General features: G+C 41.2%; 3 protein-coding genes and 1 long non-coding RNA gene across 4 annotated transcripts; 3 read left to right on the top strand and 1 right to left on the bottom strand.

The window, feature by feature from the left end:
- Positions 1-2,410: 2,410 nt before the first annotated feature.
- Positions 2,411-4,668, bottom strand: LOC309486916 (zona pellucida sperm-binding protein 3-like; the record flags this gene model as incomplete). The annotated part of the gene is made up of 8 exons (XM_082154383.1): positions 2,411-2,495; positions 2,567-2,655; positions 2,739-2,821; positions 2,899-3,016; positions 3,158-3,335; positions 3,454-3,518; positions 3,597-3,715; positions 4,222-4,668. 8 exons carry the CDS (start codon positions 4,666-4,668, stop codon positions 2,425-2,427), a joined length of 1,170 nt encoding a protein of 389 aa, XP_082010509.1. The 3' UTR covers positions 2,411-2,424.
- A 4,032-nt stretch (positions 4,669-8,700) lies between these two features.
- Positions 8,701-10,041, top strand: LOC309486915 (zona pellucida sperm-binding protein 3-like; the record flags this gene model as incomplete). The annotated part of the gene is made up of 3 exons (XM_082154382.1): positions 8,701-9,147; positions 9,650-9,768; positions 9,844-10,041. 3 exons carry the CDS (start codon positions 8,701-8,703, stop codon positions 9,977-9,979), a joined length of 702 nt encoding a protein of 233 aa, XP_082010508.1. The 3' UTR covers positions 9,980-10,041.
- Positions 10,042-10,536: 495 nt separating this feature from the next.
- Positions 10,537-10,957, top strand: LOC309486566. The gene is made up of 3 exons (XR_014201598.1): positions 10,537-10,620; positions 10,703-10,791; positions 10,856-10,957. It is a non-coding gene; the product is annotated as an uncharacterized lncRNA (long non-coding RNA).
- A 4,417-nt stretch (positions 10,958-15,374) lies between these two features.
- LOC309486553 (zona pellucida sperm-binding protein 3-like) lies at positions 15,375-18,030 on the top strand. Its single transcript, XM_082153902.1, has 8 exons — positions 15,375-16,222; positions 16,725-16,843; positions 16,922-17,025; positions 17,105-17,282; positions 17,424-17,541; positions 17,619-17,701; positions 17,785-17,873; positions 17,946-18,030. Exons 1-8 carry the CDS (start codon positions 15,674-15,676, stop codon positions 18,014-18,016), a joined length of 1,311 nt encoding a protein of 436 aa, XP_082010028.1. The 5' UTR covers positions 15,375-15,673; the 3' UTR covers positions 18,017-18,030.
- The last annotated feature ends 5,255 nt before the right edge of the window (positions 18,031-23,285 follow it).

The raw sequence follows: 23,285 nt of genomic DNA, 5'->3' as shown, positions 1-23,285 counted from the left end.
CGAATGAGGAGAAATTTAAAAAATAATGGCTTTTTGATTGTTTGGATTTATTTACAACACAACATAGTCCTTAAGCCTGGAACACACCAAGCCGACGCCGACGATCTAGCGCTGATGAAAGCCGACTGTGTTGTGCCTCGCGCTGGGGTAAAAAGCTGCACTTGAACACACCGAGTGAACTACTGCGGACTGTTAGCTAGAATCTGCGTTCTGCGCCTGCTATACTACAACTGTCAACAACCATAACCATACAAACCATAAACAAAGCAGTGCGTGCTTACCGTTTTGAATATCAGTCCTGCTAAACACTTTCTTTATTCCACTCCACTAGTGTTAATATTGAAATATTCGCCAAGGAACACTGAGGTAAGATGACGTAACATTAGAACAGCCTTCTATCTGTACCGTTTTGACTTCTTTGCTCGCTGTTTTGCTATTATTCTCGTGCACTGACTCATTCACTAAGCTGAACAACCAATCAGAGTTCTCTCTCTCACCGACGGCCCGACACCGATTAAACATGTCGAATCGGCCGAAAAAAAGCCGACGAGGACCAATTTCTGCCAACGGTGCGGAACACACTGAGAAAAGTTAGTCAGCCGACGCAGAAAAACTGCCCGATACAAAGAGACAAAAAGGTACATTTAGATACAAAAGACAAAAAGGCACATTATTGAGCACACTGATCTAAACAGAGAGACGTGATCAGTCACACACCTTTGTGCCCATTCAGTGCAAAAGACACTCAAATAACTTTGTCTATTTTTGTCATACAGGCAAGTTTTATACATCATTCAAAACTGTTAAATGTCTACTTTTATTTGTGTACACTCATAATAAAAACAAAATGTTCTGCTTTTCGTAAAATAAAGAAAATAAACAAGATGCCCGTTCTGCCGTCTCTCTCAGTGTAAGGATCTTTCTGAAACGCGACAGAAAATGAACTGTAACTCAGCGAATACTTGCCACCCGTATGTGAGAGATATGTTTTTAGAAAGCTTGAAGTGTCTTTTTTAAATGATGTAAATCATATCAAAAACAAATATTCTCTGTTTAAGTAATCCGTGTGAAAGCAACGAGATGTACAGTTTCTCAAGTGTGTGCTCATTAGCTCTAATGTGACCATATACACGCGCCCAAGGGATTCATCATTTTTTCAAAAGTTAGCTTTTTTGGGCCCCCAAAACACTTGTAATGTAAATTAACATTTTTATTTGAAAATTGTGTCATGTAAATGCCCCTTGAATGTGTCAGATAAGAGAGCCAAAGTGCCTGTGCAAAAATCCACACTTGATGTCTTGGTCACTTGACCATACGTGCATGTGACAGGAAGTGCCTGCGCAAGACTGTCCAATGTCTTAAAAATGCCAAAGCTCAGTGCCCTTAATGTCCACTAAACCCACACCATCTCGAATACCGCTTCAGAGTGGTATTCAAGGCTAAGCGTATCCCATCATGCATTTTGTTTGGAAACTTGCATGCCCCGAAATCACAAGATGTCGAGGAAAACATGGTAACACTTCATTATGATGGTCCATTTTGAACATTCTGTTGACTGTGTCCCAATTCAAAGCTGCACCCTTCGGAGGCTGCATTCGAAGGCCAATTGCGTCATGAAAAAAAGGCTACCCCGATTCAAAAGTGACTTCAAATGTGCCCATCGTTCAAATGAGCGCCATCAGTTGTTTGGAGAGGAATTCCTTTGTAAAGAAACCATTCCCTCTGCACTTCAAGTCACCTTGTGGTGAAAATCAAACTTTTAATTTTGTTTATTTGTCTGTGGTGTTTTAATATGTTTTAAGACAAACCATGTGCAAATTCATAACTCAACACCATTGCTGAGTATTTTCCCCTTAAAACTACAGTGAACCAAAGACAGTCTAAAAACAGTTTGAAATCACGTGTGTCTGACGTCACAAACTACCATGTAACTTATCAGGTCAACGAGTGAGTCTCTGAGCTGCTGTGAGTGGAGGCGGGGCTCATTTTCACATTCATAGAATCGTGTATACTAAATGAGGCAAGGGTGTCGAGTTAATCAAGTGGATGCTGCACACTGGTGGTGGTTGAGGATATATCCCCCTGATATGATGTGAAGCGCTTTGGGTGTACTGTAGCACACATTAAAGTGCCATATAAATGCCTCATTGTAATGATTATCACCAGGAATTCTTCTGTTAAACAAATTGTAAAAACTTACTTCAGAAGCATAAACTTGAGCTTTCACTAGCGGTCTTTAAAAGGTCAATTTAAAACTCCCTATGGAGAAAGTAAAGTTAATAACTTCAGGAACCCTATGGTTGCATGATATGGGACTTGAAAAGTACAGGACGACTATTAGTTTCATCACATCGGTTTAAGTAGTTAAACCAGACACGCAGCAAAATGACAAGTCAGGTACAACAAAGGATTGATTTGTCAGTTTTATTGAGAACCTCTCTTTTGACCTTGAACCATTACAGGACCAAGTGAGGCCTTGCCTTCCCACTGAATGCCTAGAGAAGAAAAAAAAAAGCCAAGTTAGAACACTTGAATCAAAAGCAACCTTAGAGCAAATGCTACCAACCTCCATAGGGAGCAGCAAATTCACCATCAGGACCACATGTTGAGTCACAGCAACCACAAACTTGGTCGTTTCCATCAGCAGCAAGCCACCTGCAACAAAACAAAGACATGGAACCTTCAACATAAGTCAACTTAATTCCTCCTTTCTCCAAAAAAAAAAAAACCTCACGTACCCATTGGCAAAGGAACAGGATTTGCGCTGAGTGTCACTAGGTGCAGAAGCAAGAGTTGCCTTCAGAATACACGTTATGTAGATCTGCAAAGGATGACAGACAAGTCACAAAACCAGAGCAGACGGGAGGAGTCAAGTTAACTCATGATACTAGTACATACAGAAGGACTGTTGCCCTCCTGGAACATAAACGCCTCCAGCTGGAACTGGATCTTGTCAACCTGGGACCGAGGCATGAAGCGGGAGCTGGAAGCTGTAGTTTTGGCATCCACAAAGCACCTGATGACAAAACAGTCACAAAGAGCAACTCATGAATGTCAACTGTAGAGCATCAAGCAACTGACCTTACCCCTGACTGTGACAAAGTCGTTACAAAAGGCAACTTAAACAGTCCTACCGCATCAAGGGCAATAACCTTACCCGTGATTCTCAATGAAGGAATATCTCGGAAGAGAGTTCACATCAGGTACTTGAGTGGCCACACAGCGGTCCACAAACACACGCAGAGGCACATGATTGTACTGCTTCACAGATGCCTCGATGTTAATAACGCCACCCAGGAAATAGGAGTATGAAGGCCTCTGATAGGCCCAATCATCTACACAAAAACACGTTAGGCACAGCCACAATAGCAAGGGTAAAGGTCTATTTTATTGAAAGAAAAAACATGTACCAACCCATCATGATCTTCAAAGAGAACAGCAAGACTTCTTTACCAGCCTCTGTTGAGGCATAAGGGACCCATGTTGGCCTCAAGGCATCACTGCTTACATTTTGGAGCCTGCAGTTCATGAAAGTACCCATTACATGGTCTCCCAGTTGCACGAGAAAGTGCAGAAAGTCACAGAGATCCCCCTACCTTTGATAATGGCATTGAACACCAACAATTGCACCTTCGGCCCGGGTAATCGGAGTCCCTGCAAACGCCTCTGGGGTGTAGGTAAGAGAGAAGGTGTAGACAAGCTCATCCTCATTCATCTGTAAAAAGATTGTGGTTACCAAGAGGGTCATCCCAAAGACTTTACATACACCAAGACCATGCACTCATATTGCTATGAATGGGAGAAGGTGCACTGCAATATGGTGGAATTCCTAAAGAGCAAATCACCAATTAGTAAATTCTTCACATCACCACAGCTGCCCTCAGAGGCTCAGGTGTTGCCAGAGATAGCCAATGTTTTGGAGAAATACACTAAGGATTGAACATTTTGTTGTTCCAGGGTAAAAACTAGCTTTAACACCATTAAGGCCCAAGATTTGTTATGGTTTCTTAAGCTCCTTTCATACCATTTATGGGATAGTTTACATGAGATATTGGTTTGAAGGCTTAAAAGGTAAGTAGCTTTAAAAGTTCAGGATTTACCCATTCAAATAGATAAAAATTGGTCTTAGCTGCCCTGGCATTGTAAAACCAAGTGAACTGACTTTCCTTGAAAAGGTCCACTGCCACAACAAATAACCCATTAAGATATATATTTTCTTACCATCAGCACACTGTTGCAGTCCTGCAATTCATACTCAAAGATGAGCACTCTTGACCCAGGATCCTGACCAACAACAGAACATCCACCTAAAGACAGACCAGTTGGCTCGAGCAACTGACCATTGCTGAAGAAGTCCTGCTGGACCTCTACGAGAACCCGGTTCTCGCCACATTGAACCGCTACGCTGCTGGGAGTCACGGGTTGCATCAACTGGAAGTCCACAGCCAACTCACTCTGCACCTCAGGAACAATGGGATACCTCCAATCCAAAGGCTTCACTGGACCCTCCAACACCTGCTTCTCCTGAAGGCCAAAAGGCTCCTGCGCAAGGCTTTTGGAGTCAGGACCCAAAGGACTCTGAAACTGAGGAGCCACTTGCAAAGGGTTCCAGAGCCCTAGAGGAGAAAGGGCAGGACTTCTGGAAGCTGGATCTGATTTTGGCCCCATGCTTCTTGGACTATGACTATACCGCAAACTTCCCAAAACATCAGGCATATCAAATGCAACAATTACTACAACTACCACTAAGACCACTTTCAGGAACCCCATTCTAACAAATGTTGACACAAACACCAGCACTTGGCTTTGCCATTTTGTACAGCTTTGAGTTAAGGTGGCTCCACCCCTTTTACCTTAATTGATTCTCCTTGATTCTCCTCTGGACCTGCAGAGTGTATGCATCTTTTTATGCGACTGTCCAAATACCCACACTTGCCGTCTTTGTACTTGACCACTTGTCTACTTACATGACCTACAGTATTTCCGGTCTTTGATCCATGTGTTCAAGTGGGATTGAAGACCGCAGGTGTGTACATAACCTTTGATTACCCAATGGGACACACTTTTAGTTTTGCAAAAATGAAAGTTTACAGAGCTTTATTTACACATTCTGATTTCAAAAATAAATTTATAAATGTCTGTTCAGTAGTCCCTATGTAACAAAAGGCACAATTTAAAAATTGTGATGTTTGTATTAACTCTCTGGGGTCTGAGGTGTTTTCTGGGCCCTGGAGGTGTTCTGACATGCTCTGACATTTGTGCTTATTTCTGTAACTTGTAACATTTTCATGGCTAAAGTCTGATTACACTGTATTCAGCACAAACTCTGCTACAATAATATGTGAGCAGCATGTACAGTTGTGGTCAGAATTAATGGCACCCCTGGTAAATATGATCAAACATGGCTGTTAAAATAAGATGTCCAGGACCTCCATCAGCAAAAAATAAATAAATAGGCGCACATCACATAAGATCCAGCAGTATATTTAACCATATGCATGGGATACTTTTTATCCCTGTTTGCACCAAACAATGTCTAGTGGGTTTGCTGCCAAAAAGCCCTTTTTTGACCATAGAATCCGGTCCCTTTTGAAATTCCAGTCATGTCTCACAACTGAATTGCTAGAGTTTATTTTTGGAGGAGTGAGGATGATTTTTCTTGAAACCCTCCCAAACAACATGTGGTGAAGTAGGGGTTGTTTGCTATATTTTTTTAGGCTTTCTGACTCCTAAGACTCAAGTAATTTCTGCAATTCTCCATCTGTGTTCCTTGGAGAGTCGTTGGCCACTCAAACTTTCCTCTTCACCGTGCATTAAGACAAAATAGACACACGTCCTCTTCCTGGCAGATTCGTAAAATCTTTAGTTGATTGGAACTTCTTAATTATTGCTCTGATGGTCAAAATGGGGATTTTCAATTCTTTAGCTATTTTCTTACAGCCACTTTCTATTTTGTGATACTCAACAATCTTTAATGGACATCAGAACTATATTCTTTGGTTTTACTCATTGTGATGGATGATTAAGGGAATTTGGCCTTTGTGTTTCCTCATATTTAAACTCCTGTGAAACAAGAAGTCATAGCTAGACAATTTCGTGTTCCTAGTCATTTCGTGTTCCTACTGATAACATTTTTAGGGGTGCCGATAATTGTGGCCAACGTGTTTTGCAGAAAAACATTTATTTCATAATGTGATCTATTTATAAGTTTATTTTTTAAATCAAAATGTGTAAATAAAGCTCTGTAAACTTTCATTTTTGCAAAACTAAAAGTGTGTCCCATTCGGTATTCAAAGGTTCTGCACACACTTGCGGTCTTCAAGCCCACTTGAACACATGGATCAAAGACCGGAAATACTGTAGGTCATGTAAGTAGACAAGTGGTCAAGTACAAAGACGGCAAGTGTGGGTATTTGGACAGTCGCTTAAAAAGATGCATACACTCTGCAGGTCCAGAGGAGAATCAAGGATAATCAAGTAAGGTAAAAGGGGTGGAGCCACCTTAACTCAAAGCTATTGGTGTGGACAAGAAGCGATTTCTAGGATTTATTGCTATGGTGGTCAATTGTGCTGTGGAAATTAAAGGGAAATCAGAGAGGATCAAGATGGTGTTGGATGCGGCGAGAAGATTTTTGGACATTGTGGACATATCAGGAGAAGAACTAGATGATACGCTGAGGAAAGAATTTATACCATCTCAGACCATAGAGTATGACATATAGAACGGGCAGTGAACTTTAGGGTGGTCACTGTAAATTTCCTGCACTGGGAAAACTATTTAATTCAGTAGGTGGCGGTAACGCAACACTTTGGATGCCAACTGCCATAAAACCCAAGAAGAAGAAGAAGAAGAACTCAAAGCTGTACAAAATGGCAAAGCCAAGTGCTGGTGTTTGTGTCAACATTTGTGAGAATGGGGTTCCTGAAAGTGGTCTTAGTGGAGGTTGTAGTAATTGTTGCATTTGATATGCCTGATGTCTTGGGGAGTTTGAGGTATAGTCATAGTCCAAGAAGCATGGGGTAGGGATGGGGAAATGAAGCCTCGTGAATCAGTGACTACGTTTACATGCTGTCAAATATCGGGTTATGGTCGGGTTAAGGTCACTATTTGGGTTTCTGAAACATTCGGAATAACCCGTTTACATGCGTGAGTAGAGAGAGTTACTCCTGTATACATGGAATTTGTAATCAATTGGCAATATCCCGATGTAAATGGCGACGCACGGTTAGCGTCTGGACGTACGGACAACGTTAAGATGCAATGTGCGTCATTTCCGATTCTTCTTCCTGTATCCAAAGGCAACAACAACAGCAGCAGCACGCGGATAATGAATAGTTCGGGGCAGATAGCGATCGCCTTTGTTTGCGATTTCCTCCTCGCTCCAAAAGTCTGGTGCTGTGCTGCGTCTCGCCATGTTTACCTCTACTTCTTGTTTACTTCCGGTATACTGCACGCGGGTTTTTGTATGCGCCGTCTATACTCAAAATACCAAGATTCCTTGCGAATAGAACATGCGCAGAACACAAATCAATGTTCCTTTTGATGGGGATATGCCGATACGCGTTTACATGACCAAATATTCGGGTTAGAAAAGGGGTACCCCAGGGATAATATCCGGGTTTTTAAAAACCGGGATATGAGCATATCCGGGTTTTTGCCGGTGTTTACATGGCAGTGCGCGACCGGGTTATTGCTAATATCCCGGTTTTGAACGGGTTATTGGCTGCATGTAAACGTAGTCACTGAGGCTTTCCCCTGACTGACGGGAAAAGATTCAAAGCTTCGAGAGTGTTGAGAACAGCGCTGAGAGCAGCGCCATCTGGTGCTTATTTAAAATAAAGCAGCCAAAAGCCTGTGTTAGAAGCTCTGGCAGATGAAGCAACCACAACACACTCCATAGTTTCAATGTTATGTGTACAAATAAAAACCTTACATGTTTGTGTTTGATTTGTTCATTAAATAAATTATTTTACCCATTAAAGTGTGACAATTAAAATATAAAATGTGCTTATATGATTCAATAAGATCTAATGTAGGCTCTCTATATATTTCTCTCTCTCTCTCTCTCTCTCTAAACACACACACACACACAATGAATAAGGACATTGTCTGATAGGATCATCTGTTATTAAATGTGCTTATGACACTTGTTACTGATAGTGCTTAATCAACTGTAGGAATGACAGAAAGTTGATAAAGTTTTTAATTATTTTTATATTTTTGGATGTTGCCATTGCTCTAAATACAAACCCTTCACCAAACACCAACACCCCTCTCCCCTAATCCCACCCTAAACCCCAATACCAACACCAAATTACCTAAAATCACCAAAAAGTGCAAAGATTTTACAAAAACAAAAAGACACAACAACAAAAAATAATAGCCTAAGTAGCGAAAAATAAATTTTGCTTATTTAAATGTAATATATTGTTTAACTTTCAAAGTAGGCTACAGCACTCTCCTCACAAACACATCAACCAGACTGAGGCAACAACTCGTTAAATACGATCTGGAGTTCGAGCCTTCTGACACCCAAAGCGAAACGCGCACGTGACTGGAGAGAAAGTGAGGCTTCGTTTGTCATCGATCACGTGACTCTAGTAAACCAATACACACCCCGATACGGGGCTTCACTAGAAATTGTTTCGCTTGTGTGATACGCGCATCGAAGCTTCAGTGTCATATGTAACATCACGAGCATGGGGCCAAAATCAGATCCAGCTTCCAGAAGTCCTGCCCTTTCTCCTCTAGGGCTCTGGAACCCTTTGCAAGTGGCTTCTCAGTTTCAGAGTCCATTGGGTCCTGACTCCAAAAGCCTTGTGCAGGAGCCTTTTGGCCTTCAGGAGAAGCAGTTGTTGGAGGGTCCAGTGAAGCCTTTGGATTGGAGGTATCCCATTGTTCCTGAGGCGCAGAGCGAGTTGGCTGTGGACTTCCAGTTGATGCAACCCGTGACTCCCAGCAGTGTAGCGGTTAAATGTGGCGAGAACCGGGTTATCATAGAGGTCCAGCAGGACTTCTTCAGCAATGGTCAGTTGATCCAGCCAACTGGTCTGTCTTTAGGTGGATGTCCTGTTGTTGGTCAGGATCCTGGGTCAAGAGTGCTCATCTTTGAGTATGAATTACAGGACTGCAACAGTGTGCTGATGGTAAGAACAGATATATCTTAATGGGTTATTTTTTGTGGCAGAGGACCTTTTCAAGGAAAGTCAGTTCACTTGGTTTTACAATGCCAGGGCAGCTAAGACCAATTTTTATCTATTTGAATGGGTAAAGCCTGAATTTTTCTACTTACCTTTAAGCCTTCAAACCAACATCTGATGTAAACTATCCCATAAATGGCATGAAAGGAGCTTAAGAAACAAGAACAAATATTGGGCCTTAATGGTGTTAAAGCTAGTTTTTACCCTGGAACAGCAAAATGTTCAATCCTTAGTGTATTTCTCCAAAACATTGGCTATCTCTGGCAACACCTGAGCCTCTGAGGGCATCTGTGGTGATGTGAAGAATTTACTAATTGGTGATTTGCTCTTTAGGAGTTCCACCATATTGCAGTGCACCGTCTCCCATTCATTAGCAATATGAGTGCATGGTCTTGGTGTATGTAAAGTCTTTGGGATGACCCTTTTGGTAACCATAATCTTTATACAGATGAATGAGGATGAGCTTGTCTACACCTTCTCTCTTACCTACACCCCTGAGGCGTTTGCAGGGACTCCGATTACCCGGGCTGATGGTGCGATTGTTGGTGTTCAATGCCATTATCAAAGGTAGGGGATCTCTGACTTTCTGCAATTTCTCGTGCAACTGGGAGACCATTTAATGGGTACTTTCATGAACCGCAGGCTCCAAAATGTAAGCAGTGATGCCTTGAGGCCAACATGGGTCCCTTATGCCTCAACAGAGGCTGGTGAAGAAGTCTTGCTGTTCTCCCTGAAGATCATGATGGGTGTGTACCCGTTTTTTCTTTCAATAAAATAAACCTTTGCCCTTGCTATTGTGGCTGTGTCTAATGTGTCTTTGTGTAGATGATTGGGCCTATCAGAGGCCTTCATACTCCTATTTCCTTGGTGGCGTTATTAATATCGAGGCATCTGTGAAGCAGTACAATCATGTGCCTCTGCGTGTGTTTGTGGACCGCTGTGTGGCCACTCAAGTACCTGATGTGAACTCTCTTCCGAGATATTCCTTCATTGAGAATCACGGGTAAGGTCATTGCCCTTGATGCGGTAGGACTGTTTAAGTTGCCTTTTGTAACCACTTTGTCAGAGTCAGGGGTAAGGTCAGTTGCTTGATGCTCTACAGTTGACATTCATGAGTTGCTCTTTGTGAATTGTCGTCAGGTGCTTTGTGGATGCCAAAACTACAGCTTCCAGCTCCCGCTTCATGCCTCGGTCCCAGGTTGACAAGATCCAGTTCCAGCTGGAGGCGTTTATGTTTCAGGAGGGCAACAGTCCGTCTGTATGTACTATGAATATCATGAGTTGACCTCTCCTCCCATCTGCTTTGGTTTTGTGACTTCTCTGTCATCCCTTGCATATCTACATAACTTGTATTCTGAAGGCAACTCTTGCTTCTGCACCCAGTGACGCTCAGCGCAAATCCTGTTCCTTTGCCAATGGGTATGTGTTTTTTCCTTTTTTGGGGGGAGGGGGGAGGAATTAAGTTGACTTATGTTGAAGGTTCCATGTCGTTTTGTTGCAGGTGGCTTGCTGCTGATGGAAACGACCAAGTTTGTGGTTGCTGTGACTCAACATGTGGTCCTGATGGTGAATTTGCTGCTCCCTATGGAGGTTGGTAGCATTTTCTCTAAGGTTGCTTTTGATTCAAGTGTTCTAACTTGGCTTTTTTCTTTAGGCATTCAGTGGGAAGGCAAGGCCTCACTTGGTCCTGTAATGGTTCAAGGTCAAAAGAGCGGTTCTCAATAAAACTGACAAATCAATCCTTTGTTGTACGTGACTTGTCATTTTGCTGCGTGTCTGGTTTAACTACTTAAACCGATGTGATGAAACTGATAGTCGTCGTCCTGTACTTTTCAAGTCCCATATATCATGCAACCATAGGGTTCCTGAAGTTATTAACTTAACTTTCTCCATAGGGAGTTTTTAATGAACCTTTTAAAGACCGCTAGTGAAAGCTCAAGGTTATGTTTCTGAAGTGTGTTTTTTTTTTTTTTTTTTTTTTTTTACAGAATTCCTGGTAAATCATTACAATGAGGCATTTATATGGCACTTTCATTTGTGCTACAGATCCCCCTGATATGATGTGAAGCGCTTTGGGTGTAATCTCCTCAACCACCACCACCAGTGTGCAGCATCCACTTGAATGTAACTCGACACCCTTGCCTCATTTAGTATACGCGATTCTATGAATGTGAAAATGAGCCCCGCCTCCACTCACAGTAGTAGTAAGATTCACTTGTTGACCTGATAAGTTACATGGTAGTTTGTGACGTCAGAAACACTTGTGATTTCAAACTGTTTTCTAGACTGTCTTTGGTTCACTGTAGTTTTAAGGAGAAAATACTCAGCAATGGTGATGAGTTATGAATTTGCACATGGTTTGTCTTAAAGCATATTAAAACACCACTGACATTTAAACAAAATTAAAAGCTTGATTTTTCACCACAAGGTGACTTGAAGTGCAGAGGGAATGGTTTCTTTACAAAGGAATTCCTCTCCAAACAACTGATGGAGCTCTGATGTTAAAGTGGGGAAGTAGCTCGAATGCAGGCCCTGTTCACTGGTTGGCATTGTATGGCTCATAGACTTGAGCTTGCTGTGAGTGACACATTTCAAAGAGTAATTTCAAAATCTTTATGAATAAACTTTACTTGCTCTGCCACACATCCAGCTAAAATGAAACTGAAAGAGTGTATCATTCATTTCACGGGAAAACAAAGGGTGCATTTGAAGTCGCTTTTGAATCGGGGTAGCCTTTGTCATGAAGCAATCGGCCTTTGAATGCAGCCTCCGAAGGGTGCAGCTATGAATTGGGACAGTCAACAATGTTCAAAATGGACCATCAAAATGAAGTGTTACCATGTTTTCCTCGACATCTTGTGATTTCGGGGCATGCAAGTTTTCAAACACAATGCATGATGGGATACGCTTAGCCTTGAATACCACTCCGAAGCGGTATTCGAGATGGTGTGGGTTTAGTGGACATTAAGGGCACTGAGCTTTGGCATTTTTAAGACATTGGACAGTCTTGCGCACGCACTTCCTGTCACATGCACGTATGGTCAAGTGACCAAGACATCAAGTGTGGATTTTTGCACAGAGCCAAAGTGCCTCTTATCTAACACATTCAGGAGGCATTTACATGACACAATTTTCAAATAAAAATGTTAATTTACATAAGTGTTTTGGGGGCCTAAAAGAGCAAACTTTTGAAAAAATTATGAATCCCTTGTGCGTGCGTGGATGTGGTCACATTAGAGCTAATGAGCACACACTTGAGAAACTGTACATCTCGTTGCTTTCACACGGATTACTTAAACAGAACATTTGTTTTTGATATGATTTACATCATTTAAAAAAGACACTTCAAGCTTTCTAAAAACATATCTCTCACATAAGTATGGCAAGTATTCGCTGAGTTACAGTTCATTTTCTGTCGCGTTTCAGAAAGATCCTTACACTGAGAGAGACGGCAGAACGGACATCTTGTTTATTTTCTTTATTTTACGAAAAGCAGAACATTTTGTTTTTATTATGAGTGTACACAAATAAAAGTAGACATTTAACAGTTTTGAATGATGTATAAAACTTGCCTGTATGACAAAAATAGACAAAGTTATTTGAGTGTCTTTTGCACTGAATGGGCACAAAGGTGTGTGACTGATCACGTCTCTCTGTTTAGATCAGTGTGCTCAATAATGTGCCTTTTTGTCTTTTGTATCTAAATGTACCTTTTTGTCTCTTTGTATCGGGCAGTTTTTCTGCGTCGGCTGACTAACTTTTCTCAGTGTGTTCCGCACCGTTGGCAGAAATTGGTCCTCGTCGGCTTTTTTTCGGCCGATTCGACATGTTTAATCGGTGTCGGGCCGTCGGTGAGAGAGAGAACTCTGATTGGTTGTTCAGCTTAGTGAATGAGTCAGTGCACGAGAATAATAGCAAAACAGCGAGCAAAGAAGTCAAAACGGTACAGATAGAAGGCTGTTCTAATGTTACGTCATCTTACCTCAGTGTTCCTTGGCGAATATTTCAATATTAACACTAGTGGAGTGGAATAAAGAAAGTGTTTAGCAGGACTGATATTCAAAACGGTAAGCACGCACTGCTTTGTTTATGGTTTGTATGGTTATGGTTGTTGACAGTTGTAGTATAGCAGGCGCAGAACGCAGATTCTAGCTAACAGTCCGCAGTAGTTCACTCGGTGTGTTCAAGTGCAGCTTTTTACCCCAGCGCGAGGCACAACACAGTCGGCTTTCATCAGCGCTAGATCGTCGGCGTCGGCTTGGTGTGTTCCAGGCTTAAGGACTATGTTGTGTTGTAAATAAATCCAAACAATCAAAAAGCCATTATTTTTTAAATTTCTCCTCATTCGTTGTTTATAGTTCCCTCACAGTCCCACCTGATAGGGCCATTATGGGAGGGTCTTTGTCTTCCCAGGTGTGAAACACATCAATATTTTTGATGATTCGAGCCTCCTCGCAGAGAGCTTCCTTACACAATTTTTTTTATTTTTTTTATTCAATATATTGTTTTATGAGGATGAGTGGCCAGAATGAAACAAAAACTCTAGACTACGTGATACAGCTCTGAGTTTTCTTCTATAATGCCTGATGAGTTTGGCTACAACTGATAAGAGATCAGAGACCATTCCTCCATACAGAATCTCTCCAGATTCTTCAGATTCACAAGTTCATGTTCATGTTGATGTTCATCTTCTCTTCAGTTCACCCCACTCATTTTCATGTTCATCTTCTCTTCAGTTCACCCCACTTATTTTCTATAGGGTTCAGTTTAGGGGACTGGGACGGTCATGGCAGAAGCTTCATTTTGTTGTCAGTTACCCATTTTGTGTTGATTTTGATGTTTGTTTTGTCCTGATGGAAAATCCAACCACGGCCCATTATAAGATTTCTAGCAGAGGCAGTCTGGTTTTGATTTTTTACCTGTTGGTATTTGCAAAAATCCATAATGCCATGTATCTGACCAAGATGTCCAGGACCTCCAGCAAACATATAAGATCCAGCAGTATATTTAACTCTATGAATGGGATACTTTTTATCCCTGTTTGCACCAAACACATCTAGTGGGTTTGCTGCCAAAAAGCCCCTTTTGTTGTTTCATCTGACCATAGAATCCGGTCCCTTTTGAAGTTCCAGTCATGTCTGACAACTGAATTGCTAGAGTTTATTTTTGGAGGAGCGAGGAGGATTTTTCTTGAAACCCTCCCAAACAACATGTGGTGAAGTAGGGGTTGTTTGATATATTTTTTAGGCTTTCTGACCCCCAAGATTTAAGTAATTTCGGCAATTCTCCATCTGTGTTCCTTGGAGAGTCGTTGGCCACTCAAACTTTCCTCCTCACCGTGCATTAAGACAAAATAGACACACGTCCTCTTCCTGGCAGATTCGTAAAATCTTTAGTTGATTGGAACTTCTTAATTATTGCTCTGATGGTCAAAATGGAGATTTTCAATTCTTTAGCTATTTTCTTACAGCCACTTTCTATTTTGTGATACTCAACAATCTTTAATGCACATCAGAACTATATTCTTTGGTTTTACTCATTGTGATGGATGATTAAAGGAATTTGGCCTTTGTGTTTTCTCATATTTAAACTCCTGTGAAACAAGAAGTCATAGCTAGACAATTTTGTGTTCCTAGTCATTTCGTGTTCCTACTGATAACATTTTTAGGGGTGCCGATAATTGTGGCCAACGTGTTTTGGAGAAAAACATTTATTTCATAATGTGAACCCCCCCCCCCCACACACACACTCCCCCACTCCCACCACACACACACTTTCAATTCTTTTACTTTTAGGAAAGGTTAGATGTTTGTAAATTTTTTGAATGAAAGATCAAAAGGATAAACAATGTACAGCCATTTTTTTTATCATATTTACCAGGGGTGACATTAATTCTGACCACAACTGTACATGCTGCTCACATATTATTGTAGCAGATTTTGTGCTGAATACAGTGTAATCAGACTTTAGCCATGAAAATGTTACAAGTTACAGAAATAAGCATAAATGTCAGAGCATGTCAGAACCCCTCAGACTCCAGAGGGTTAATACAAACATCACAATTTTTAAATTGTGCCTTTTGTTACATAGGGACTACTGAACAGACATTTATAAGTTTATTTTTGAAATCAGAATGTGTAAATAAAGCTCTGTAAACTTTCATTTTTGCAAAACTAAAAGTGTGTCCCATTGGGTAATCAAAGGTTATGCACACACCTGCGGTCTTCAATCCCACTTGAACACATGGATCAAAGACCGGAAATACTGTAGGTCATGTAAGTAGACAAGTGGTCAAGTACAAAGACGGCAAGTGTGGGTATTTGGACAGTCGCATAAAAAGATGCATACACTCTGCAGGTCCAGAGGAGAATCAAGGAGAATCAATTAAGGTAAAAGGGGTGGAGCCACCTTAACTCAAAGCTGTACAAAATGGCAAAGCCAAGTGCTGGTGTTTGTGTCAACATTTGTTAGAATGGGGTTCCTGAAAGTGGTCTTAGTGGTAGTTGTAGTAATTGTTGCATTTGATATGCCTGATGTCTTGGGAAGTTTGCGGTATAGTCATAGTCCAAGAAGCATGGGGCCAAAATCAGATCCAGCTTCCAGAAGTCCTGCCCTTTCTCCTCTAGGGCTCTGGAACCCTTTGCAAGTGGCTTCTCAGTTTCAGAGTCCTTTGGGTCCTGACTCCAAAAGCCTTGCGCAGGAGCCTTTTGGCCTTCAGGAGAAGCAGTTGTTGGAGGGTCCAGTGAAGCCTTTGGATTGGAGGTATCCCATTGTTCCTGAGGTGCAGAGTGAGTTGGCTGTGGACTTCCAGTTGATGCAACCCGTGACTCCCAGCAGCGTAGCGGTTCAATGTGGCGAGAACCGGGTTCTCGTAGAGGTCCAGCAGGACTTCTTCAGCAATGGTCAGTTGCTCGAGCCAACTGGTCTGTCTTTAGGTGGATGTTCTGTTGTTGGTCAGGATCCTGGGTCAAGAGTGCTCATCTTTGAGTATGAATTGCAGGACTGCAACAGTGTGCTGATGGTAAAAGATATATCTTAATGGGTTATTTGTTGTGGCAGTGGACCTTTTCAAGGAAAGTCAGTTCACTTGGTTTTACAATGCCAGGGCAGCTAAGACCAATTTTTATCTATTTGAATGGGTAAATCCAGAATTTTTAAAGCTACTTCCCTTTAAGCCTTCAAACCAATATCTCATGTAAACTATCCCATAAATGGTATGAAAGGAGCTTAAGAAACCATAACAAATCTTGGGCCTTAATGGTGTTAAAGCTAGTTTTTACCCTGGAACAACAAAATGTTCAATCCTTAGTGTATTTCTCCAAAACATTGGCTATCTCTGGCAACACCTGAGCCTCTGAGGGCAGCTGTGGTGATGTGAAGAATTTACTAATTGGTGATTTGCTCTTTAGGAATTCCACCATATTGCAGTGCACCTTCTCCCATTCATAGCAATATGAGTGCATGGTCTTGGTGTATGTAAAGTCTTTGGGATGACCCTCTTGGTAACCACAATCTTTTTACAGATGAATGAGGATGAGCTTGTCTACACCTTCTCTCTTACCTACACCCCAGAGGCGTTTGCAGGGACTCCGATTACCCGGGCCGAAGGTGCAATTGTTGGTGTTCAATGCCATTATCAAAGGTAGGGGGATCTCTGTGACTTTCTGCACTTTCTCGTGCAACTGGGAGACCATTTAATGGGTACTTTCATGAACTGCAGGCTCCAAAATGTAAGCAGTGATGCCTTGAGGCCAACATGGGTCCCTTATGCCTCAACAGAGGCTGGTAAAGAAGTCTTGCTGTTCTCCTTGAAGATCATGATGGGTTGGTACATGTTTTTTCTTTCAATAAAATAAACCTTTACCCTTGCTATTGTGGCTGTGCCTAACGTGTTTTTGTGTAGATGATTGGGCCTATCAGAGGCCTTCATACTCCTATTTCCTGGGTGGCGTTATTAACATCGAGGCATCTGTGAAGCAGTACAATCATGTGCCTCTGCGTGTGTTTGTGGACCGCTGTGTGGCCACTCAAGTACCTGATGTGAACTCTCTTCCGAGATATTCCTTCATTGAGAATCACGGGTAAGGTTATTGCCCTTGATGCGGTAGGACTGTTTAAGTTGCCTTTTGTAACGACTTTGTCACAGTCAGGGGTAAGGTCAGTTGCTTGATGCTCTACAGTTGACATTCATGAGTTGCTCTTTGTGACTGTTTTGTCATCAGGTGCTTTGTGGATGCCAAAACTACAGCTTCCAGCTCCCGCTTCATGCCTCGGTCCCAGGTTGACAAGATCCAATTCCAGCTGGAGGCGTTTATGTTCCAGGAGGGCAACAGTCCTTCTGTATGTACTAGTATCATGAGTTAACTTGACTCCTCCCGTCTGCTCTGGTTTTGTGACTTGTCTGTCATCCTTTGCAGATCTACATAACGTGTATTCTGAAGGCAACTCTTGCTTCTGCACCTAGTGACACTCAGCGCAAATCCTGTTCCTTTGCCAATGGGTACGTGAGGGTTTTTTTTTTTTGGAGGAAGAAGGATTTAAGTTTATTTATGTTGAAGGTTCCATGTCTTTGTTTTGTTGCAGGTGGCTTGCTGCTGATGGAAACGACCAAGTTTGTGGTTGCTGTGACTCAACATGTGGTCCTGATGGTGAATTTGCTGCTCCCTATGGAGGTTGGTAGCATTTGCTCTAAGGTTGCTTTTGATTCAAGTGTTCTAACTTGGCTTTTTTTTCTTCTTCTCTAGGCATTCAGTGGGAAGGCAAGGCCTCACTTGGTCCTGTAATGGTTCAAGGTCAAAAGAGAGGTTCTCAATAAAACTGACAAATCAATCCTTTGTTGTACCTGACTTGTCATTTTGCTGCGTGTCTGGTTTAACTACTTAAACCGATGTGATGAAACTAATAGTCGTCCTGTACTTTTCAAGTCCCATATCATGCAACCATAGGGTTCCTGAAGTTATTAACTTTACTTTCTCCATAGGGAGTTTTAAATTGACCTTTTAAAGACCGCTAGTGAAAGCTCAAGTTTATGCTTCTGAAGTAAGTTTTTACAATTTGTTTAACAGAAGAATTCCTGGAGATAATCATTACAATGAGGCATTTATATGGCACTTTAATGTGTGCTACAGTACACCCAAAGCGCTTCGCATCATATCAGGGGGATATATCCTCAACCACCACCAGTGTGCAGCATCCACTTGATTAACTCGACACCCTTGCCTCATTTAGTATACACGATTCTATGAATGTGAAAATGAGCCCCGCCTCCACTCACAGCAGCTCAGAGACTCACTCGTTGACCTGATAAGTTACATGGTAGTTTGTGACGTCAGACACGCGTGATTTCAAACTGTTTTTAGACTGTCTTTGGTTCACTGTAGTTTTAAGGAGAAAATACTCAGCAATGGTGTTGAGTTATGAATTTGCACATGGTTTGTCTTAAAACATATTAAAACACCACAGACAAATAAACAAAATTAAAAGTTTGGTTTTCACCACAAGGTGACTTGAAGTGCAGAGGGAATGGTTTCTTTACAAAGGAATTCCTCTCCAAACAACTGATGGCGCTCATTTGAACGATGGGCACATTTGAAGTCACTTTTGAATCGGGGTAGCCTTTTTTTCATGACGCAATTGGCCTTCGAATGCAGCCTCCGAAGGGTGCAGCTTTGAATTGGGACACAGTCAACAGAATGTTCAAAATGGACCATCATAATGAAGTGTTACCATGTTTTCCTCGACATCTTGTGATTTCGGGGCATGCAAGTTTCCAAACAAAATGCATGATGGGATACGCTTAGCCTTGAATACCACTCTGAAGCGGTATTCGAGATGGTGTGGGTTTAGTGGACATTAAGGGCACTGAGCTTTGGCATTTTTAAGACATTGGACAGTCTTGCGCACGCACTTCCTGTCACATGCACGTATGGTCAAGTGACCAAGACATCAAGTGTGGATTTTTGCACAGGCACTTTGGCTCTCTTATCTGACACATTCAAGGGGCATTTACATGACACAATTTTCAAATAAAAATGTTAATTTACATTACAAGTGTTTTGGGGGCCCAAAAAAGCAAACTTTTGAAAAAATGATGAATCCCTTGCGCGCGTGTATATGGTCACATTAGAGCTAATGAGCACACACTTGAGAAACTGTACATCTCGTTGCTTTCACACGGATTACTTAAACAGAGAATATTTGTTATTGATATGATTTACATCATTTAAAAAAGACACTTCAAGCTTTCTAAAAACATATCTCTCACATACGGGTGGCAAGTATTCGCTGAGTTACAGTTCATTTTCTGTCGCGTTTCAGAAAGATCCTTACACTGAGCGAGACGGCAGAACGGGCATCTTGTTTATTTTCTTTATTTTACGAAAAGCAGAACATTTTGTTTTTATTATGAGTGTACAAAAATAAAAGTAGACATTTAACAGTTTTGAATGATGTATAAAACTTGCCTGTATGACAAAAATAGACAAAGTTATTTGAGTGTCTTTTGCACTGAATGGGCACAAAGGTGTGTGACTGATCACGTCTCTCTGTTTAGATCAGTGTGCTCAATAATGTGCCTTTTTGTCTTTTGTATCTAAATGTACCTTTTTGTCTCTTTGTATCGGGCAGTTTTTCTGCGTCGGCTGACTAACTTTTCTCAGTGTGTTCCGCACCGTTGGCAGAAATTGGTCCTCGTCGGCTTTTTTTCGGCCGATTCGACATGTTTAATCGGTGTCGGGCCGTCGGTGAGAGAGAGAACTCTGATTGGTTGTTCAGCTTAGTGAATGAGTCAGTGCACGAGAATAATAGCAAAACAGCGAGCAAAGAAGTCAAAACGGTACAGATAGAAGGCTGTTCTAATGTTACGTCATCTTACCTGAGTGTTTCTTGGCGAATATTTCAATATTAACATGAGTGGAGTAGAATAAAGAAAGTGTTTAGCAGGATTGATATTCAAAACGGTAAGCACGTGTCACGGGGTGATTATATTTAGTGGGGGAGGAACATACACGCCAGGGAATGGGTTTCCCTTGGGGAATGTTTTTAATGTAACACCCAGAAAAAGGGCTGCCCCCAGTGGCTAGATGTAAACAGTAGTTAATCAAGCGATCTATTTGACAAACTAGCTTCAGGTGTTCGGCGGGAAGAAACTAGGCTGGCAATTGGCACGTATGTTGAGCGGGAGTGCTTTATATGTTCGATGTTGCCAGCAGTATAACACAGCAGATTCGGGGGAAAAGACGGCCAACAGTGAATGAACCCGGCCGGCGATCTGACGAGCATGTTTGCGCGAACCCGATGAGGATCCAAAAAGAAACCGGCATTTGACGAAATTGGATTTTGCGATCTTCCCAGCTGCCGCCGTGGTGGAAACTCGGCCTCGATGCCGTATATGCCTACTTGCTAGTTCAATGATTATTGACTGCATGTGACTTCCCTGATCTGTACGTTTCTCTGCCTCTAGTGTTCAGAGATGTATAGTAACGAAGTAGAACTACTTCACTACTGTACTTAAGTACTAAAAGGCTGTATCTGTACTTTACTAGAGTATTATTTTTTTCTCCTACTTCCACTTTTACTTCAGTACATATTTTCAAGGAGTTTAATACTTTTACTCCGATACATTTTTTATGTGCTGCATCGTTACTCGTTACAATTATAAAAATGTTACGAATCATTCCAAACCCACATTATCACTGCCAGAGCGCCGGTAGATGGCTCTGTCACCAGGTTTGATGAAGCTAGCCCAGCGAATCAAGCGATCAAGAAGACCGCGCGTGCTCCCGTTATGCCTTTCGCTCTGCTGCCTGCCTCCATTGAGAACACTTGAGCTTTGTTCATTTGTTTCGAGATGGAAGAACCAGAAACACCACCTTCAACTTCGAGTGATCGTGGCGGTGAGGGTGAGGAAGGAGACCAGAGTCCATGTTTTCATTTGTCAGAGTGAAAGACAATTCATATAGATTGAAGTGCGTAACTGTTAACCGTCATGAGGACGCCAACGCACTGAACCGTTTTTTGTTTAAATAGTTTAAAGTTACTATTAGATGTAATGTTATTACCTTGACAAACTATAGCCTACATCATTAAAATGAAATAAGACTTAAGTTTCAGTATTTGAGCACTATTTTATTCTTATAGGGACAGTTAAGTCTTAATTTGTGTCAGGAGTTATGTAATAGAAAAAATAGTCCATACCTTTAAAATGAATTATAAGCGTCAGCCGCTCCCATTCAGAAAAACACTCCTGTGCTGTCGTCATGAAAGCGCTTGACCAAACAACGTCCCTCAGGGCTTTTAGCAAAAAAATTTGCAGATTTTGACAAATATTGATAGATTTCATAGGTTTACGGCAGATTTCTATAGAGAGGAATAATATTTATTGAAATTATAACCAAAATGGGCCGATGTAATCATTCTGAGTGCCGCAGGATACTCTGATGTACTGTGTTTTCAGTCCATACTGGCAACACAAGGAAGGGACATATTTGATCTTTTTTTGTTTACAAAGAGTTAAGCTCAGTGTTTTAAGGTGCTCTTGTACATTCCTGTACTGCTTTCCTTGTAGCCTACTGCTACTTCAGCCAAATTAATTGTGAGTGTCCTAAACATTTGAAATAATATAACAATATGATGTTCAAACTTTTGACTGTTTTCTTTAATAGCTTCATAACACAATACTTGTACTTTTACTTTCAGTACTTGAGTAGTACATTTTAAAATAAACTACTTGCAATACTTAAAGGGATACTTCACCGTTTTTTCATATTAAACTATGTTATTCCCTTAACTAAGACGAGTTGATACACACCTCTCTCGTCTCAGTGCGTGCACTAAATCGCTCTGTCTTGCGGCGAAACTTTGTTAGCCCAGTTCATTTAATATGGGCCAAGCAGAGAAGCTACCAAACACCTCCACGTTTTCCCTATTTAAATACAGTTACTCGCGAAGTGTAACTCGACCTAGGACGGTGACACAAAACAAAACGTTGCGCTTTTCTAAGCGTGTAAAATGGATAACTATTTTGTATGGCGGAATACCATAGCAAGTGCTTGTAAGCACTTCGACTTGGCGCAGTAATATCTTCACTCGTGAAAAATCCTCTCACCGGCCCCCGCTCCCTCTAGTGAAGATATTACTGCGCCGAAGTCGAAGTGCTTACAAGCACTTGCTATGGTATTCCGCCATACAAAATAGTTATCCATTTTACACGCTTAGAAAAGCGCAACGTTTTGTTTTGTGTCACCGTCCTAGGTCGAGTTACACTTCGCGAGTAACTGTATTTAAATAGGGAAAACGTGGAGGTGTTTGGTATCTTCTCTGCTTGGCCCATATTAAATGAACTGGGCTAACAAAGTTTCGCCGCAAGACAGAGGGATTTAGTGCACGCACTGAGACGATAGAGGTATGTATCAACTCGTCTTAGTTAAGGGAATAACATAGTTTAATATGAAAAAACGGTGAAGTATCCCTTTAAGTACAAAAAATGTTGAATACTTTAGTACTACTTCTACTTAAGTGTTGTGCTTAAAGAACACTTCAACTTCTACTCAAGTCACTTTTTTGATAGAGCACTTGTACTTTTACTCAAGTCTTGGTCTCTAATACTTTATTCATCTCTGCTAGTGTTGGCAAAATGAGGCTTCCTGAACCACTGAGACCTCGCAGCCCATTGCTTCAGCCAAAGGTTCATTACTCGAAGCGTCATTCAGCATTGCTCACTAGTGACGCCTAGCTACTAAGCAAAGAAATAGCAGACAAATTAATTAATTCTGAACCAGTGCACCCCCCCCACCCCCCCATTTTATAAAAAATAGATTTTTTATAAAAAAAATATTTATAAAAAAAATGTATTTTTTATAAACAAATTATTTTTATAAAAAATGTATTTTTATAAAAATATTTTTATAAATTATTTTTTTATTTTTTTATTTTGTGCTCACTGTTAATGTCTGTAACCTTTCATTTGCAATAATAAAAAGACATGAGCAGACATTTGTTCATTACCTGTGTATAATATAAAATATGTATCTTTCTCTATCTGAATTTACTTGTGCAGAGTCACACACACAGTTCATTAATTATTC

This window comes from Leuciscus leuciscus (genome assembly GCF_965113295.1).
Source record: "Leuciscus leuciscus genome assembly, chromosome: 22".
NCBI classification, from domain to species: Eukaryota; Metazoa; Chordata; class Actinopteri; order Cypriniformes; family Leuciscidae; genus Leuciscus; species Leuciscus leuciscus.
Note: the sequence above shows the minus strand (reverse complement) of the source record. Positions and strands in the feature narration are given on the sequence as shown.

What these genes read in the sequence shown, in the direction of transcription:
- LOC309486553 (XM_082153902.1), top strand. Translation starts at nt 15,674, where the DNA reads ATGGGGTTCCTGAAAGTGGTCTTAGTGGTAGTTGTAGTAATTGTTGCA. An exon ending in ACTGCAACAGTGTGCTGATG is followed by an intron (nt 16,223 to 16,724) that starts GTAAAAGATATA and finishes ATCTTTTTACAG; the next exon opens with ATGAATGAGGATGAGCTTGT. An exon ending in AGGAGGGCAACAGTCCTTCT is followed by an intron (nt 17,542 to 17,618) that starts GTATGTACTAGT and finishes CATCCTTTGCAG; the next exon opens with ATCTACATAACGTGTATTCT.